General features: G+C 37.6%; 1 protein-coding gene across 7 annotated transcripts in view; it reads right to left on the bottom strand.

Annotated features, from left to right (window-relative positions):
• The window catches only part of PIAS2 (protein inhibitor of activated STAT 2), a 117,018-nt gene that overhangs the window by 42,682 nt on the left and 55,496 nt on the right, over nt 1–18,840 (bottom strand). For all 7 annotated transcript variants that reach the window (XM_053571329.1, XM_053571324.1, XM_053571323.1 and 4 more), the window contains 5 exons: nt 17,948–17,998; nt 17,606–17,696; nt 2,509–2,643; nt 1,185–1,290; nt 500–573 (listed from right to left, as the gene is read on the bottom strand). In XM_053571329.1, the coding sequence (XP_053427304.1) occupies nt 500–573; nt 1,185–1,290; nt 2,509–2,643; nt 17,606–17,696; nt 17,948–17,998 (457 nt within the window). The remainder of the gene's footprint in view (nt 1–499; nt 574–1,184; nt 1,291–2,508; nt 2,644–17,605; nt 17,697–17,947; nt 17,999–18,840) is intronic.

Genomic DNA, 18,840 nt, shown 5'->3' on the forward strand with positions numbered 1-18,840 from the left:
TAACTATTACTTTGGGAAAAAGACAGAAGGATTCAAGAAGAAAAAAAAAAAGAAAAGAAAAATTATTGTACAATTTAAAAGTATATTCCAAAAACATTCGACAAATCTTAACTCATTAAACCAAGACCATCAGTTAGCATTTATCAGGCCCTAGTCATATTATTACTATCTTTATTACCATTTATAGTCTAATAAAAGCTCCTAAAATATGTATGTTTATTATTAGCTGTGGATAAGCTACACATTAATTATGACAGATTATTCTGAGCCTAAAAAGCCATTTTCCCTATTCAATACAATGTCCTTTTAGGTTTCTTCTTATTTAATCATTGCCTGAAGAATACAAAAAATTATAATGCTTATTCATGAAGATTCCTTAATGGGACAAGACTAAAGTTTAGAATTCTATCCCAATATTCATTCCTACACATACTTTTATAGGCAAATTAATCACTTACAAAAAATACAATTTCCCAGAACATTTTGTTGCTTTACTTACAGGGCACATCAAGGACACCCGAAGGCTAGTTGTAGCAATTTCACTATCAGGATCTGCAGTAAGTTTTTCTTTAACTTTAAAAAGAAGAGGAAAACAATTAAAATTTAAAAAAAATTAATGGTGACATAAGAACAGAATAGATATAGCATCTTACTTTAAAATTTCCCAAACACTTTGAATAGGTTAAAAAACTAAGAAAACATTAAATATTAATATAGTGAAAATACAACCATACTCCCAATATGAGGTTAAAGAATTACAAACTCTTACACGTTTAATTAAATTTTTAAAATTTCTTTTTAAAAGTAAAACTGCTGGTAAAGAAGTTTCAAATCAGAAAGCTATTTTAAGACTTAAGAAAAAAACAATAAGGAAAGGAAGCTGAAATGGAGCAGTACCCTCAGCTTTTCTAGCACACATTTATTACTGTTTTTATTAGGCTATATTGATTGTTTCCAATAATTTAGTTTGTAAGCAGAAAAAAAAATTCTTGTACTTCTTTTGATAAGTAAAAACTACTCTATATTTAGTAAAGGATCTGATTTTATTCACCAGGTATACAAACTACTACATTACAAGCTAAATAAATACTAATATAAATATTGATGTGTATGTAAGTTTTTATTGTCTTTTTTTTTTTTCCATTATAGCATCTCATATGCTCAGTCTTACAAATATTACTTACTTAGTGCTCTGGAATGATCGGGGTTTCTAATACCTTTCATTTTTAATCTCTGTAATAACATAGCTGATGTGAGCTGTCGTACAAGATATACAGACATGGAGTAATTCTACAAACAAAAAAATCTATATTAAAGACAGAAAATGTTATCTTTATTTCATAAAATACTTATCTGGCTTCTAAAAATAACATTGAAAATAACTTCCACAGGAAAGTAAATGACTGGAAAGGGGACAAAATCAACTCGGCTATTACAGGGAAGATAAAAGCTCAGTCATTTTAAAGGTATGTGTCAATCACTTAAAGCACCCACTGATAAGGTAACATACTTTGAATCAGCAGTTTTCAAACTGTTTCTTATTTAGCAAAACAGGTACCTTAGAAGCTACTGTGAAAATGTACCCTCTCAGGTCTGCTTCTAACCAGATCCATTCTGTATTTATCTGCTTTATATAATGGGGCTCTCATATGAATTTTCACTTAAAAATGGGTTCCACTGCAGTAAAAAATTCAAATGCCACTGGTCTAAATGAACAGGTCAAAAAGTTCCAAAGTTATTACTATGACAGAAAAGATCACCTGTCTCATGGTCTTTGGGTATATCACACAAAGGAACCCAGTATCAGCTTTCTTCCCCAAAGACTAATAAAGCTTTTTTCTTCTCCATAAATATTTATCTAAGGCTTCCTGTTTCTTAATACTACTTAAACACACACACACACGCACATGAATGAACATTATCTTAAGAAATATAAATATACATACTTCCTTTCCAGGAAAATGAAGAGATGATAATCAGGAAATCTGAGAGTTAAGTTTTGAACCTTGGCCAGGTTATAGTGGCTCACACCTGTAATCTCAACACTCTGGTAGCCTGAAGCAGGTGGATCGCCTGAGTTCAATTTGAGACCAGCTGAGCCAAGACCAAGACCAAGACCAAGACCAAGACCAAGACCAAGACCCCCGTCTCTACTAAAAATAGAAAAAACTAACCACGTGTCGTGACGGGCACCTGTAGTCCCAGCTACTTGGGAGACTTAGGTAAGGGGATCACTTGAGCCCCAGAGTTTGAGGTTGCTGTGAGTTAGAACTCCTTGGCACTCTACCCAGGGCATAGAGTGAAAGAAACTCTGTCTCCATTAAAAAAAAAAAAAAAGAAAAAAAGTTTTTATCCTTAAGAATCCCCACCTAGCCATCTAGGAATTGAAAATGACTGCTTTTTAAAGAATGCCATCAGAATGCTAAAAGAGCTGGGGCCCAGCACCCTAAGAAAAAACTCCCAGTGAGGTCACTCTCATACTACCCAGAGGAGAGCAGCTTTCCTTACCTTTCCAATTTCTGATGCCCAAGAAATAGAAATCTGGTTTGGCACAGCTGAAGATAACCTAACTAAAGATGTAATATTCAAAGGGCGTCCAGGGCGTTTCTGTTCAATCCCATTTTTAGGTGGTGGTGCGTAGCCCTATGACCATAAGAAAAAAAAAATTGTTTAAATTCTTTGTAGAGGATTAAACATTTTCTCCAAGATAGATACAGGATCATGTCTTATTTCAGTTACATTATTTTTATTTTAGTCTGGAAATTGCATAGCCTGTATCTTATGATCATAAATCCAAGAAGAGGAAAATGATCTTTGCAAAAGATTTAAAAATATTTCACAAGTCTGGAAAGGTAGGGAAAAAAAAAAACCCATGTTCCATCATTATAATTAAAGATACTGACATCCTGCTATATTGGCTATGAATATTCTTCCTTTTTATAGGAAAGTAGGCTTTACAGATAAAGTCACAAGTTTTGTAGTGATTCATTTTAGGAGGCCTTATTCAAAATATTCACATATTGGGGGTGGGAAAGAAGGAGAGCAAACGGAATTTTAAAAAATACATTAACATAAATTTCATTCTTAAAATTTTGTGATAAAATGCTTTCCACAGTCTTTTCTGTGAATAGAAATTTTTAAACAAAGTCAAGTTGTTTAAAAATCAAGTCAAATATGGATAATCACTATTTCATCTATCATTAAATGAATTTAATGGCTATAAAACTGTTATTTATGCTTTAACCTACTTTATCTGGTCATCAGATGTTTGTTTTAAACAGCAAATGTACTCATTTCTGATTCACAGTCTATCTAATTCTCAATTACCGCAAGATGTTTCAGACCAGATTTTTTCTTTACTTTTTAAGCAGACTGATTTTTTTTTCAAGACCAAATATGTTTCAGAAAATTTAAGTTTCTTAGCTACAAAAATACCTTACTGTACTATACCATATTTCAATGATTCAAGGAAGCCATTGATACAATTTAATTAAGGTATCACTGAGGAGAAAACACTAAGTTAATGATATACAGCAAAGAAATACAAGCAAAATGAATTAACACATTCGCTTTGGAAATACAGAAGAATCTTCTGAATCACTTTTCGCTCAGTCATCAATGCCAACATTTTGCCACACAACACTCCCCTATACGTATAAGCAAGACCTTTAGGGATAAAGTATTTCTTAAACCTGTTCTCCCTAGCGAGGCCTAGTAATGTGTGTCTATAGTCCCAGCTACTAAGGAGACTGATATGGGAAGGCTGCTCAACCCCAGGAGTTCAGAGTTTACAGTGAGCTATGATGGTGCCACTGCACTCCAGTCTGGGCAACAGAGATCCCATCCCTTTAAAAATAACCAAACACTATTTCCTTCCACTAATATCTTTCAGATTTACTTTCAAGTCACTGACATCCTTAACTTGCATGTGTAAATGGTGATAACAATCTAGATCATGTGAGAATGTACTGATGAAAGATTTTCAGACCCCACCCAGATTCATGCTCCTTCCTCAAATGTCCTTAAATTATTTGTTTACCGAAAAGTCAAGGAGATACAGCTAATCAGTCATGCCATAGTAATAACCTGCACTTTTACAAGTGCAGGCAATGACAATACATCACAGCTTCTAGATTTCTGCAGTGTAAAAATATGCACCTCAGACACAATGAAAAGCAGCATTGCTAATATTACACAGCACAGTTAACAAACACACTCTACCTACATCTTGGGAACACCGATCACTATCTCAAGAGAGGTAAGATAGTTATTATTAAGTAGTAATCCACATGATAACTTATAATCTACAACTTGTAACAAAATTTTGAAGATCATTAAAAATACTCTGAGCAGAAAAGTAAAAGACAGTATTTAAGAATTTAGATAACCTGCACTATAATATAGAAATGGAAATAAATTGGTCTGAGGAGACAGAGAGAGAGAGAGAGAGAGAGAGAGAAAGAGAAGTTTATGTCCCTGTAAGTGTATGTAGGAGGAAACATCTAAATTTGTTCAAGTAAAATCCAATAGTAAAGAAAAACATAAAAAAGCCCTCATATGTGTATAAAGACTAAGGATTCAATGAGCAACAAACACAAGGATCATCAACATCAGTATTCACGTAATTTTAAATGAAACTTTTGTTTTGCCTGACTTTGGCCCAAAGATCTTCTAGTATGTACAACACCAGGTTGACCAAATAAAAACAATGGTACAGGGTCTGCCAAGAGGATAAAAATAACTCAGAACTAGCTAAGGTGTAAATTGGAATTTGCAACACAAGACAGTCTGACAGGGCAGAAGACAGCAACAAGAGTGGGGAGTTAACAGTGAATTTAAAGAATGAAGTGCTAGCAAACTCATAATCATGTTGATACTTGTCTCACTCACCGTTAAGTATTTTCAACCCATTCTCTAGCCCACTGGAGTGGTAATTTTGAGTTATCTAGCATTTTCCCTCTGATCATTTAAGTTAAGGGGCATTTTCCATCCAATCATTAGCACCACTTCCACCCATCAATTACCTGGTTGTTGAGATTAGGGTATAAGTAGAATTTCATAAAATAGAAATGCTTAGGCTTGGTGCCCGTAGCATAGTGGTTATGATGCCAGACACATACACCGAGGCTGGCAGGTTCGAACCCAGCCAGGGCATGCTAAACAACAATGACAACTGCAACAAAAAATAGCCAGGCATTGTGGCAGGCGCCTGTACTCCCAGCTACTTGGGAGGCTGAGGCAAGAGAATCACTTAAGCCCAAGAGTTGGAGGTTGCTGTGAGCTGTGATGCCAGGGCGACAGCTTGAGACTCTGTCTCAAAAAAAAAAAAAAAAAAAAAGAGAAATGCTTAGCCTTTACCCATTTATAACAATTTTCTATATTTACAGTAAAAACAGAAGTTCATCTCACAGGGGATCTATGGGGCAAATCTATAAGCTCTCTAAGTAATAGCCACTGGATAGCACCAATGGGAGACTTCATGTCAGTTTTGGCCTAACGCTTCAGTAAAAGACAAAAAACAGGCCCTGATGACATCTTACCCTACTTGCAATTGTGACGGAAGTCTACAACTGTTTGACTTAAATGTTTTCCTCCAAATTTTCTAATTACTATTATTACTTCAATACTACCGATATGGATTCTTATTACAGAAATTTCCAAACATACACAAAAGTAGCAAGAATAGCAGGTATCCACCAAACCAACTTCAATGAGTATCAATTGATAGTCTTGTTTCACTTGCCTCTGGCCCCAATCCCAACCTCCCCTAAAACACACCACATAAATACATTTATTTTTGTCTTTATTTAAATTCAAATTCCAGACATGACATTTGACCCACAGGCATTTTAACACATCTCTAATAAGATCTTACAAAAAAAAAAAAAAAAAACAGTATCACAACCTTATGAAATTAATCATACAATTTAAAAAAATCATCTAATATATGTTTCTATTCAGATGTCTCAGCTGCCTTCAAGATGGCTTTTCTTTCTATCTTATTACTGAACACTTCAAACATACACAAAAAGAAGTATAAACAAAATGCCCATATACTATCACTTAATTCAACAGTTTATGTATTCATAAACAATCTTTACTGGTTCTGCCCCACCTCTTCCAGGAGGGGCAAATCTCAGACCTATTTTCTCCACATATAGTTTGGTATAAAAGATGTCCTTTATCATATTGAAACAGAACTCGATATGCACTTAATTTTGTCTCTGAAGTCTCCTTTATTCTATAAACATCCTCCCCTGCCACACACACATACACACATGTGCATGCACAGAAACACACAAACACCTTTTCCAATGCTGTTGTTCTACTGCAGAAACCAGAACTGACCTAATGGATGACTTCACATTCTGGATTAGATAGATTGCTTCTCCATGGTTTGAAGTTTTGTCGATCCCCATACATTTTTAAAACTAATAATTAGTTGTACAAGCTTGGTTAAATCTGAGCCCCAGTTTTTAGACACAAAACCTTTATAGGGAAATGTTGTGTATTTCCAATGGTACTATATCATAAGGCACTTGAGGGCTGCTTGCCCTATTTACAGGGCAAGATTGATCAGGAGTTGAGGGAATGTCAGCCTGATTCCTCCACTATAGAGTTCACCACAAAGCTTTGACCTAATAATATTCATCAGTGTTTACCTAGATCCACTAGATAATTATCAACTGAAGAATAGCGATTTTCCAATTCTTTTACTCCTTGTGATTGTATCAAGAAAAATGTTTCAAGAAAGAACTTAACCACATCAACTTCTGGTGACCCTGAAACAAATAATTCTCTCCCTTTATTAACCTTCAGAGTTATGAGATGGTACAACCTGTAATTGTTTTAGTATGACGACAAATCATTTACATATTTGATGGTCCTGAGTCTACCGTTGTTATTCTTGCAGATGAAAAAAATCATCCATTTTAGGTCAAAAGGAGCCTTTTTTTTTTTTTAAGACAGAGTCTCACTACATCACCCTCGTTAGAAGGCTGTAGCATCATAGCTCACAGCAACCTCAGACTCTTGGGCTTAGGCGATTCTCTTTTCTCAGCCTCCCACATAGCTGGGACTACAGGCCACCATAAAGCCCAGGTATTATTTTTATTGTAGTTGTCATTGTTGTTTAGCAGGCCCAGGCTGGATTCGAACCTGCCACAGCTAGTGTATGTGGCCAGCTCCCTAACCATTGAGCAATGGGCGTCGAGCCAAAGGAGCCTTTTCAAACTGGGGTGTGTGCACATATGTGTGTACATGTTTTTAAAAGAAAATTCTGACTTTACATGAAGTCCAGATTTACCATGAAGCAGACCACTGGGGTCACTAATATATAGCATCAGGAAACAGAAATCTGTGAACTCGAAAGTAAAAATTATTAGAAGGGGGCCAGTACTGACAAATTTTATGGTTGCACCAAGAACAAGTACGTGGGAGATTTTTACCAACTTTTATACACACATTCTCTCCATTCTTAGGAGTCTTTCAAAAAAAGTATTCTTGGGCAGCACCTGTGGCTCAAAAGAGTAGGGCACTGGCCCCATATGCCAGAGGTGGTGGGTTCAAACCCAGCCCCAGCCAAAAATTGCAAAAAAAAAAAAAAACCAGTATTCTTCCCTGTCCACACTTCTTCCCCCTGCAGCCTTACAACTCCACAGCTTTTACAGAAACTTCTCATAATCTGTATAAAAAGAAAAATAATCCCTCTCAAATTAACTCCCTAGGCAAAAATAGCCTGTTTCCCCCTCTTCTGCCCATAAAAACATGGAATTTTCTCATCTGACTGCCAATCTATACACTGTGAACACTTTAAGTCAAAGATTGGAGAAGGGGAAATGGCTTATGGGGCAGCAAGCATGTTCGTCCATGCTGCACATCATCCTCCTGGTAAGTCCTGTAAACTACTTACAGTCTTTTCTCCATCAAGGGAACCTATAAAATCAATGCATGAAGGTGTTCACCTTGATACAGTTTTTATAAAAGTACATAAGCTGCTTTCATCAATATTTGATCCTTAAGAGTCCAGAGACACACTGCTATTGTCAAAGTAATGGTATTTCCCCTTCTTTTTGTACAAGCAGTATAGTGTCCAACTGCCATGCATCCACAATGACTTGATACTGCAATATATCATACACAAAAGGATTTGCTCTGGGACAAATTCAAATATATTCAGTGCTCTAATGGTAAATTCCATGACCACATCAAACTTACCACACCTTTGAGGATCTATTGTTTAATAAACCAGGATCATAGACAAAGACTGTATGTTGAAGATCTTTGTGGCCTGTTGATGCTTCTTACAACAGGAACAAAGTCCCTGGCACTCTCCATGATGATCAACAGCTCAATATAACTTCTTCAGAGCCACAGTAGCTTTCTTCTTCTGAGGCTACGGCACACTCTTTTTTATAAAGACTCCCTATTTCATTATCCCAGTCAATAGCAATTGTGCATCACGAGGTGGTTTAAGTAGTTTTCCCATCAGTTGCATGTGAATTTACATTAGTTGTTCTACAGGAATTCACAGGGCTGAGGTAAAAATCTTTGGGAAAGACTGGAATTTGATTTTCTTTGGGATTGACCTAACAGGATTAGGCAAGTCCTCCCCGTGCCTTCTATTTTTGAAATATGTCTTTGCCTTTCTGTCAATGCTCTGTTTCTTCTCCTTCTCAACTGCCTCTAGAGCTACTGCAGGCCCCTAGCTCCAGGTCTGAATGCCAAACCCAAGACAAAGCGTGCTTTATGTAGTAGCTGATATGTTCACAAACAGCATGGTGTAAGTATTAAAGGGTTAGCTGATGCTTTAAGACAGAAAACGGCAGTAACCAAGTAACAGTGTTCCAGAAAATACTCAACTGCCTAATTTCCTCTCCCTCAAAAAATGGGAAATGACAAATTCAGACCTATCTATTAGCAGTGCTGCAGATGTCATACACGAAGATACTGTCCCAAAACATAACATTGACTACATCTGGGAAGTTTTGTGGAACTTGTGTGTAGCCACTGTATTTTCTGCAGCAATGCCAAAGAGTTTAGGTAGAACCTCACACATTTTAAACATAGTCCCCATCATAGTCACATGATGATAAGCCCTCAAGGGGAGTCTGCAGAACTCAAGAAGGCTTCTATCGTTACATCTTTCTTCAAGGATAGTGGGACAAGTAAATGAGAGTCAAAGGTCAAGAAATCTTAGCACATCCTGGGCAAAAAAAAATAGATATGAAAAGGAAATGGAGGAGGTGGAGCAAGATGGCGGCCGAGTAACTTCCTTGCATCTGGGCACAGAGAGTCTGGGGAAATAGGACTCCAGGCATCTCTGGCTGGTGGGATCTGTGTATCATCACCCCTGTGAGGATACAGGGAGTCAGCGAGAGACTTCTGGACCCCAAGAGGAGGACTAAAACAGTGGAAAAACGACAAGTGGTTGCGTGTGTTCAATCTGGCTAAAACTGCCCGCAACTGTAAATTCAGTAGCAGCGACACTGCAAACCAGAAAGGCCTTACCTATGAACTGTTTTGGTGTCTTTGGACTTGGCACTCAGTTGAACTAACTGCCTTGGGGAGAGCCTGAGCGGGAGTGCAGAGAACTCTGGCCATTATCTAGAGCCCCAGTCTGAGCCGCTGAGCCACACGGAGCTAATAGTGTTTGGCCGCGGGTCACAGGGAGCCATTGTGAGCCATCTGCCCGGGCAAGCTCCGCGCTCAGGGACGCAGAGCTAGAATCAGGTGCCAGCTGGTAACCCAGCGACCAAGTACCCTAAGGGTGGGGTCTGAGCCGCCTTGCAGCCCTAACCCTCAGGGGCAGAGTGAGACCAGTTTTGGCACACTGGGTAAGTGGATAGCCACTTCAGCAGTGATTCCAGCGACAAGCACTTTCCTGGGAAAGCTTCTGCTCAGCAAGTTTACAAGTTCAAAGTGCCTTTAAAGTGGGCTGAAGAGAGACTTAGGGTGTCTACCGGCTGGGGTTTGAGAAATCAGCAGCCTCCAGTAGTATCAGAACTGTGATTAACATCTCATACCCCAGAAGACCACGTGTTACCCAGACAATATTCAATAATTACATCTACATACTGCTTTGTTTTTGGTTGTGTTTTTTTTTGTTTTTTGTTTTTTTTCTTTATTTTGATGTTGTTGATGTTGCTTTGTTTTCTAATTTCAACCTTTTCCATACAGATCCTTTTTCTTTCTCAATTTTTCTAGTTTATTTATAATTTCCCATTGCTGCCTTTTTCAATAACTAGAACTTCATTTTTGCTAGTATTTCTACCGCTATTATTTGGTTTTTCACCCAATTTTATCCTGTACAGTTTTCTGTTTGCTTGTTTTGGTTTTATTTCTAGCATTTTTGTCTTTCCTATCTACTTGGTGGAGGACGGGTACTGTGTCTCATCAGGTTAGCAAAGAGCTGCTGACCTCAAGGGAACCACGCAACTGGGCACCCCCAGAAGGTGGGGTTTTCTTAAGGTTGTGTGAAAGTACCCTACTGTACTCCTATATTGCTCTGTCTCCCTCTTTCTGTGCCTCTCTTCTTTTTGTCAATATTCCTTTTACCCACCCCCTTCTCCTTTCTCCATTTTTCTTTTTTTTTTCTTATCACTCGGTCCTCCTTTCTTTCATCCCTTTTTTGCATTCAACCTTCTCACCCTTCTGGTCCTGTACCCCTTAGTCCACAGGCACGAGAACTTAAAGAGCAACAGGAAGTGAAAGGAAAATTAGGGCAAGAAAACAGATAAAAGAAATCACTCATGAGGAAGAATCAGCAGAAAACTCCAGGGAACATGAAGAACCAGACCAGAACAACACTGCCAAGGGACCATGAGGTAGCTACTGCAGAGGATTCCATTTATAAAGAAATGTTAGGAATGACAGAAAGGGAATTTAGAATACACATGTTGAAAACAATAAAAGAAATGATGGAAACAATGAAGGAGACTGCTAATGAAGTGGAAAATAACCAAAAGGAAATCCAAAAACAGAATAAAATAAGAGATGAACGATATGAAGAATATAAAAAGGATATAGCAGAGCTGAAGGAACTGAAACAGTCAATCAGGGAACTTAAAGATGCAATGGAAAGTATCAGCAACAGGTTAGACAATGCAGAAGAAAGAATTTCAGAGGTAGAAGACAAACTTCTTGAGATAACTCAGATAGTAAAAGAGGCAGAAACGAAGAGAGAGAAAGCACAACATTCACTGTCAGAATTATGGGACTTTATGAAGCGTTCCAACATAAGAGTTATAGGAATTCCAGAAGGGGAAGAAGAATGCCCCAGAGGAATGGAAGCCATACTAGAGAATATTATAAAAGATTATATTATGAATTTTATAATTTATAATTTTAAAATATTATAAAATTTCCCAAATATTACCAAAGATTCTGACACACTGCTTTCAGAGGGATATCAGACCCCAGGTCGTCTCAACTCTAACAGAGCTTCTCCAAGGCACATTGTGATGAACCTGTCCAAAGTCAAGACAAAAGAAAAGATTCTGCAAGCTGCCAGGAGTAAGAACCAGTAAGAATCTGCTACAGGGGCAGATTCATCAGAGTGACTGCAGACTTCTCTAATGAAACTTTCCAAGCAAGAAGACAATGGTCATCTACCTTTAATCTACTTAAACAGAACAATTTCCAGCCCAGAATTCTGTACCCTGCTAAGCTTAAAAATTGACGGAGAAATCAAATCATTTATGTATACACAAACATTGAGGAAATCTGCCACAACAAGACCAGCTCTACAGGAAATACTTCAACCTGTTCTGCACACTGACCACCACAATGGATCAGCAGCAAAGTAAGAACTCAGAAATTAAAGGACAGAACCTAACCTCCACACTGATGCAAAAGATAAAACTAAGCAATGGACTCTCACCAAATAAGACGAATAGAATACTACCACACTTATCAATTATCTCAATAAATGTTAATGGCGTGAATTCCCCACTGAAGAGACATAGATTGGTTGACTGGATTAAAAAACACAAGCCATCCATTTGCTGTCTGCAAGAAACACACCTGGCTTCAAAAGATAAATTAAAGCTCCGAGTCAAGGGTTGGAAGACAAGTTTTCAGGCAAATGCAATTCAGAAGAAAAGAGGAGTTGCAATCTTATTTTCAGATACATGTGGATTTAAAGCAACTAAAGTCAAAAAAGACAAAGATGGTCACTTTATATTGGTCAAGGGAAAACTACAACAAGAAGACATTTCAATTCTAAATATTTATGCACCCAATTTAAATGCTCCCAGATTCTTGAAACAGACCTTACTCAGTCTGAGCAATATGATATCTGATGATACCGTAAATAACAGGGAACTTTAACACTCCTCTTACAGAGCTGGACAGATCCTCTAAACAGAAATTAAACAAAGATATAAGAGATTTAAATGAGACCCTAGAACAACTGTGCTTGATAGACGCATATAGAACACTCCACCCCAAAGATAAAGAATATACATTCTTCTCATCACCCCATGGAACATTCTCCAAAATTGATCATATCCTGGAACACAAAACAAATATCAACAGAATGAAAAGAATTGAAATTTTATCTTGTACCTTCTCAGACCATTAAGGCACTAAAGGTGGAACTCAACTCTAACAAAAATGCTCGACCCCACCCAAAGGCATGGAAATTAAACAATCTTCTGTTGAATAACAGATGGGTGCAGGAAGAAATGAAACAGGAAATCATTAACTTCCTCGAGCATAACAACAATGAAGACACAAGCTACCAAAACCTGTGGGATACTGCAAAAGCAGTTTTGAGAGGAAAATTCATCACTTTAGATGCCTACATTCGAAAAACAGAAAGAGAGCACATCAACAATCTCACAAGAGATCTTATGGAATTGGAAAAAGAAGAAAAATCTAAGCCTAAACTCAGTAGAAGAGGAGAAATATCCAAAATCAAATCAGAGATCAATGAAATTGAAAACAAAAGAATCATTCAGAAAATTAATGAAACAAGGAGTTGGTTTTCTGAAAAAAATAAATAAAATAGAGAAACCATTGGCCAGACTAACGAGGAATAGAAAAGTAAAATCTCTAGTAACCTCAATCAGAAATGATAAAGGGGAAATAACAACTGATCCCACAGAGATACAAGAGATCATCTCTGAATACTACCAGAAACTCTATGCCCAGAAATTTGACAATGTGAAGGAAATGGATCAATATTTGCAATCACACCCTCTCCCTAGACTCAGCCACGAAGAAATAGAGCTCCTGAACAGACCAATTTCAAGCACTGAGATCAAAGAAACAATAAAAAATCTTCCAACCAAAAAATGCCCTGGTCCAGATGGCTTCACTCCAGAATTCTATCAAACCTTCAAGGAAGAGCTTATTCCTGTACTGCAGAAATTATTCCAAAAAATTGAGGAAGAAGGAATCTTCCCCAACACATTCTATGAAGCAAACATCACCCTGATACCAAAACCAGGAAAAGACCCAAACAAAAAGGAGAATTTCAGACCAATCTCACTCATGAACATAGATGCAAAATTTCTCAACAAAATCGTAGCCAACAGATTACAGCTTATCATCAAAAAAGTCATTCATCATGATCAAGTTCATGATGGCTTCATCCCAGGGATGCAAGGCTGGTTTAACATACGCAAGTCCATAAACGTTATCCACCATATTAACAGAGGCAAAAATAAAGATCACATGATCCTCTCAATAGATGCAGAAAAAGCATTTGATAAAATCCAGCATCCTTTTCTTATTAGAACACTGAAGAGTATAGGCATAGGTGGCACATTTCTTAAACTGACTGAAGCTATCTATGACAAACCCACAGCCAATATTTTACTGAATGGAGTAAAACTGAAAGCTTTTCCTCTTAGAACTGGAACCAGACAAGGTTGTCCTCTGTCACCTTTACTATTCAACGTAGTGCTGGAAGTTCTAGCCAATACAATTAGGCAAGACAAGGAAATGAAGGGAATCCAAATGGGAGCAGAGGAGGTCAAACTCTCCCTCTTTGCTGACGACATGATCTTATACTTAGCGAATCCCAAAGACTCAACCACAAGACTCCTTGAAGTCATCAAAAAATACAGTAATGTTTCAGGATATAAAATCAATGTCCACAAGTCAGTAGGCTTTGTATACACCAATAACAGTCAAGATGAGAAGCTAATTAAGGACACAACTCCCTTCACCATAGTTTCAAAGAAAATTAAATACCTAGGAGTATACCTAACGAAGGAGGTGAAGGACCTCTATAAAGGAAACTATGAAATCCTCAGAAAGGAAATAGCAGAGGATATTAACAAATGGAAGAACATACCATGCTCATGGATGGGAAGAATCAACATTGTTAAAATGTCTATACTTCCCAAAGCAATCTACCTATTCAATGCCATTCCTATCAAAATACCAACATCGTACTTTCAAGATTTGGAGAAAATGATTCTGCGTTTTGTATGGAACCGGAAAAAAACCCATATAGCTAAGGCAGTTCTCTGTAACAAAAATAAAGCTGGGGGCATCAGCATACCAGATTTTAGTCTGTACTACAAAGCCATAGTGCTCAAGACACCATGGTACTGGCACAAAAACAGAGACATAGACACTTGGAATCGAATTGAAAACCAAGAAATGAAACTAATATCTTACAACCACCTAATCTTCGATAAACCAAACAAGAACATACCTTGGGGGAAAGACTCCCTATTCAATAAATGGTGTTGGGAGAACTGGATGTCTACATGTAAAAGACTGAAACTGGACCCATACCTTTCCCCACTCACAAAAATTGATTCAAGATGGATAAAGGACTTAAACTTAAGGCATGAAACAATAAAAATCCTCCAAGAAAGCATAGGAAAAACACTGGAAGATATTGGCCTGGGGAAAGACTTCATGAAGAAGACTGCCATGGCAATTGCAACAACAACAAAAATAAACAAATGGGACTTCATTAAACTGAAAAGCTTCCGTACAGCTAAGGAGACAATAACCAAGGCAAAGAGACAACCTACACAATGGGAAAGGATATTTGCATATTTTCAATCAGACAAAAGCTTGATAACTAGGATCTATAGAGAACTCAAATTAATCTACATGAAAAAAGCCAACAATCCCATATATCAATGGGCAAGAGACATGAATAGAACTTTCTCTAAAGATGACAGACGAATGGCTAACAAACACATGAAAAAATGTTCATCATCCCTATCTATTAGAGAAATGCAAATCAAAACAACTCTGAGATATCATCTAACCCCAGTGAGAATGGCCCACATCACAACAATCTGAAAACTGCAGATGCTGGTGTGGATGTGGAGAGAAGGGAACACTTTTACACTGCTGGTGGGACTGCAAACTAGTACAACCTTTCTGGAAGGAAGTATGGAGAAACCTCAAAGCACTCAAGCTACACCTCCCATTTGATCCTGCAATCCCATTACTGGGCATCTACCCAGACGGAAAAAAAATCCTTTTATCATAAGGACACTTGTACTAGACTGTTTACTGCAGCTCAATTTACAATCGCCAAAATGTGGAAACAGCCTAAATGCCCACCAACCCAGGAATGGATTAACAAGCTGTGGTATATGTATACCATGGAATACTATTCAGCCATTAAAAAAAAGGGAGACTTTACATCCTTTGTATTAACCTGGATGGACGTGGAAGACATTATTCTTAGTAAAGCATCACAAGAATGGAGAAGCATGAATCCTATGTACTCAATTTTGATATGAGGACAATTAATGACAATTAAGGTTATGGGGGGGAAAGCAGAAAGAGGGAGGGAGGGGGGTGGGGCCTTGGTGTGTGTCACACTTTATGGGGGCAAGACATGATTGCAAGTGGGACTTTACCTAACAATTGCAATCAGTGTAACCTGGCTTATTGTACCCTCAATGAATCCCCAACAATAAAAAAAGAAAAGAAAAGGCAATGGAAAGTGTGTCCACAGAGTTATTCTACAATGTGATTTTATCAGGCTTTCCTTACAACACATTTGGCCACCTACTTCATCTCCAAAGTAGGGCTGCTTCTCTCCTCAGTTCAGATCTAGGTAAGAGAATCTTATTGCTGGTAGCCAGAAACCAGAGAAGCAAATGTCCCACCTAAGTTTTGAACATGGATGGGGCCATGTAAACAACCCTCACTGACAACAGTACTCAGCCTCTGCCACTTCCCTTTCATCCCCAAGACCATTTTAATGGATTTTAGTTTCACATGCATCTTTCAAAAAGAGTCATTCGGTCATGCAGTGTTGTTCATGCCATGTAAAATGTGTGAAACGAGGCCTTTCTAAGGCTCCGAGTGCACAGGCTGTGCATGAGACAAATTAAACTCCTGACAACTAAGAGAAGCCAGGTCCCTTTGATTACAAGCATTATGCTGGGCTATGGACTATATTTCCTTGGGGCTCAATTATAAGCTGATGGTTCTGGTAGAGACCAGAGTCCTAGATTCTGTAGTCTGACTTGTTTAGCTGCTCATCAGTATTGCTCATATACTTATTTCAGACCCAAATCTCATGCTCAGACCCAAATCTCATGCTCCCCATCTCCTCAAGAATGTCTGTTCTTTTGAAATGGCACTTTGACACAGTGATGCCATCAATGTTCTCATAGCACTTCATTTACAGCAAATACACCTTCTACTTCGTAGTGCTTTGACAAACAGGCCATATGGCTTTGCTGGCCTTCTACAGAATTGCATCAATTTAGAAACATATCCCAGGCCTCAGTGGAAACCAATATACAATCCAGCTCAACAAAGTGTTATTTTAAGAACTGACTAACAGCATTTAAAGAGTTAAGAAGTATCAGGCCAAAACAGGCTGTACACATCCATCCTATACATACCCAGGTAATGAAGCCTATATGGTACTTCACTGAACAGTTGTCAAATATCACTGTACACTCCTAAGCCCCAAGTGTTTTCATAATCAAAGCCCAGACTTGAAATTGATTTCTGTGGCCAGAAGCTCTCAGAATCCTGTTTCTCACCACATCATCCTCTGCCCAGACCCAGCTAATCCAAACACCCACCATAACATGCTGTCCTATATGCAAGTGCCCAAGTCCCGCCCTGCTACTAGTGATTTGATATGATTTCAAGATCTTCCTAAATTTCTAGAATAAGATGCTCCAGGCTCTGCTTATGCATGGTGTTGTGACCTCTAGTCTCATGTACTCAGTAGGCTAAGGCAGGAGGATAGCTTGAACCCAGGAGTTTTAGTTCACCCAGGCAACCTAGTGAGACTCCATCTCTTTTTATATATGTATACTTTAAAAAATGTTAATCAAATGAGGTGATGGTTATGTTAATCAGTTTGATTTAAGCATTCCGCATTGTACATCAAATCATCATATTGTACCCCACAAATATATACATTTATGATTAAAAACTAAATTCAAAGAAAAAGTTACAGGCTCATCTTTTCCATCTCCCCAGACCTGGGAATCAACCATTATTTTTCTAAGGAGCCGTGGATAACTTTAGTGGAAAACATTATTTAATCTAGATGCTTGGACTTACTGATGCTGAGTTATCACTGCTTCTAGTACTTGTCAGTGTTTGTATTAAACTTATATGCAAATCTGGTGAATAAACAGCAACTTACAGGCAAAGGAAACAGCTTCCCATTTACTTTTATACATAGACTATTTGGATAGTTGTCTTCTTGAGGGCAACTTGTCTCTGCCAGGCAAAGTCTGCAATAATAAAAGAAAAAAAATATTTTTAAATAGTTTTTTTTGGAGACAGAGTCTCACTATGTCGCCCTCAGTAGAGTACTATGGCATCACAGCTCACAGCAACCTCAAACTCTTGGGGTTAAGCAATTCTCTTGCCTCAGCCTCCCATTAAATAGTTTATTAAAATATGCTCATGTGTTTTAAAATTCAGAACTATATGCACATAATTAGCAAGTATAAAATTAAGGTAACAGAAATTTCAAACTCACCTCAACTGAACTTGTACTGTATAATCTCTCCTACCACCTGGCAAAAAATCCCTGTTGGAAAGAGAAAGGAAAAAGGTTAGCAAAGTACAAGCAGAACTCACAGAAACACTCTTACAAAAAAGGGAGGGGGCATTATTATAATTTTCTTCTTATTCCTTAACTTAAAAGATGAACTAGACTACTAATAACACCAGTATTAATCAAAACACTGTGACGATTAACACCCATTTGCTTAATGTTCAATCATTTATGGCAATCTTGAGGTATTTTCAATGCATTGGATTCTGATGCAAAATTCATTTCAACAGACAACAAATTAAGTTAACATAAAAGGAAGTACCCTAAGTTCTGAAAGAGTTTAATAAATCAATCTATTTGTTTAGTAGTTCTTAACTTTGGCTGAGCATCCTAAACACTTGAAAAAAATTTTTTAATATAAAGACCCATTCACCAGATATTCTTACTGGTCTCCAGTACAGCTTGAGCATTATTAGGGTTCCATAGCTATTCACGGATTCTAATATACCAGGCTAATGAACTAGTGCCTAAAGTCTCAGCGTATTCTTATCATGGAACTTCATAATTTTGTATGCAATTAAAACAGAGAATCTCTTACAATTTCTAGATGGGAACCTGACAGTACCAAATGAAATATCATTTGGAATCCTCCAAACCCTTGTACCTCAAAATGGAGTCTACAATAAAGCAGCATTATTACTCCTTAGGAGCCTGTTAGAAATGGACAATCTCAGATCTCATCCCAGGCCTCACAATTAGAATCTGTATTTTAACAAGACTCCCAGGTGACATGTATGCACACTGAAGTTTAAGTATTATCCTTAGCCATTGTCATAAACCTTAGAATTTGTCAAAGAGATCATTAGAAAAACTTG

The sequence above is a fragment of the Nycticebus coucang genome, chromosome 19, assembly GCF_027406575.1.
Source record: "Nycticebus coucang isolate mNycCou1 chromosome 19, mNycCou1.pri, whole genome shotgun sequence".
NCBI lineage: Eukaryota > Metazoa > Chordata > Mammalia > Primates > Lorisidae > Nycticebus > Nycticebus coucang.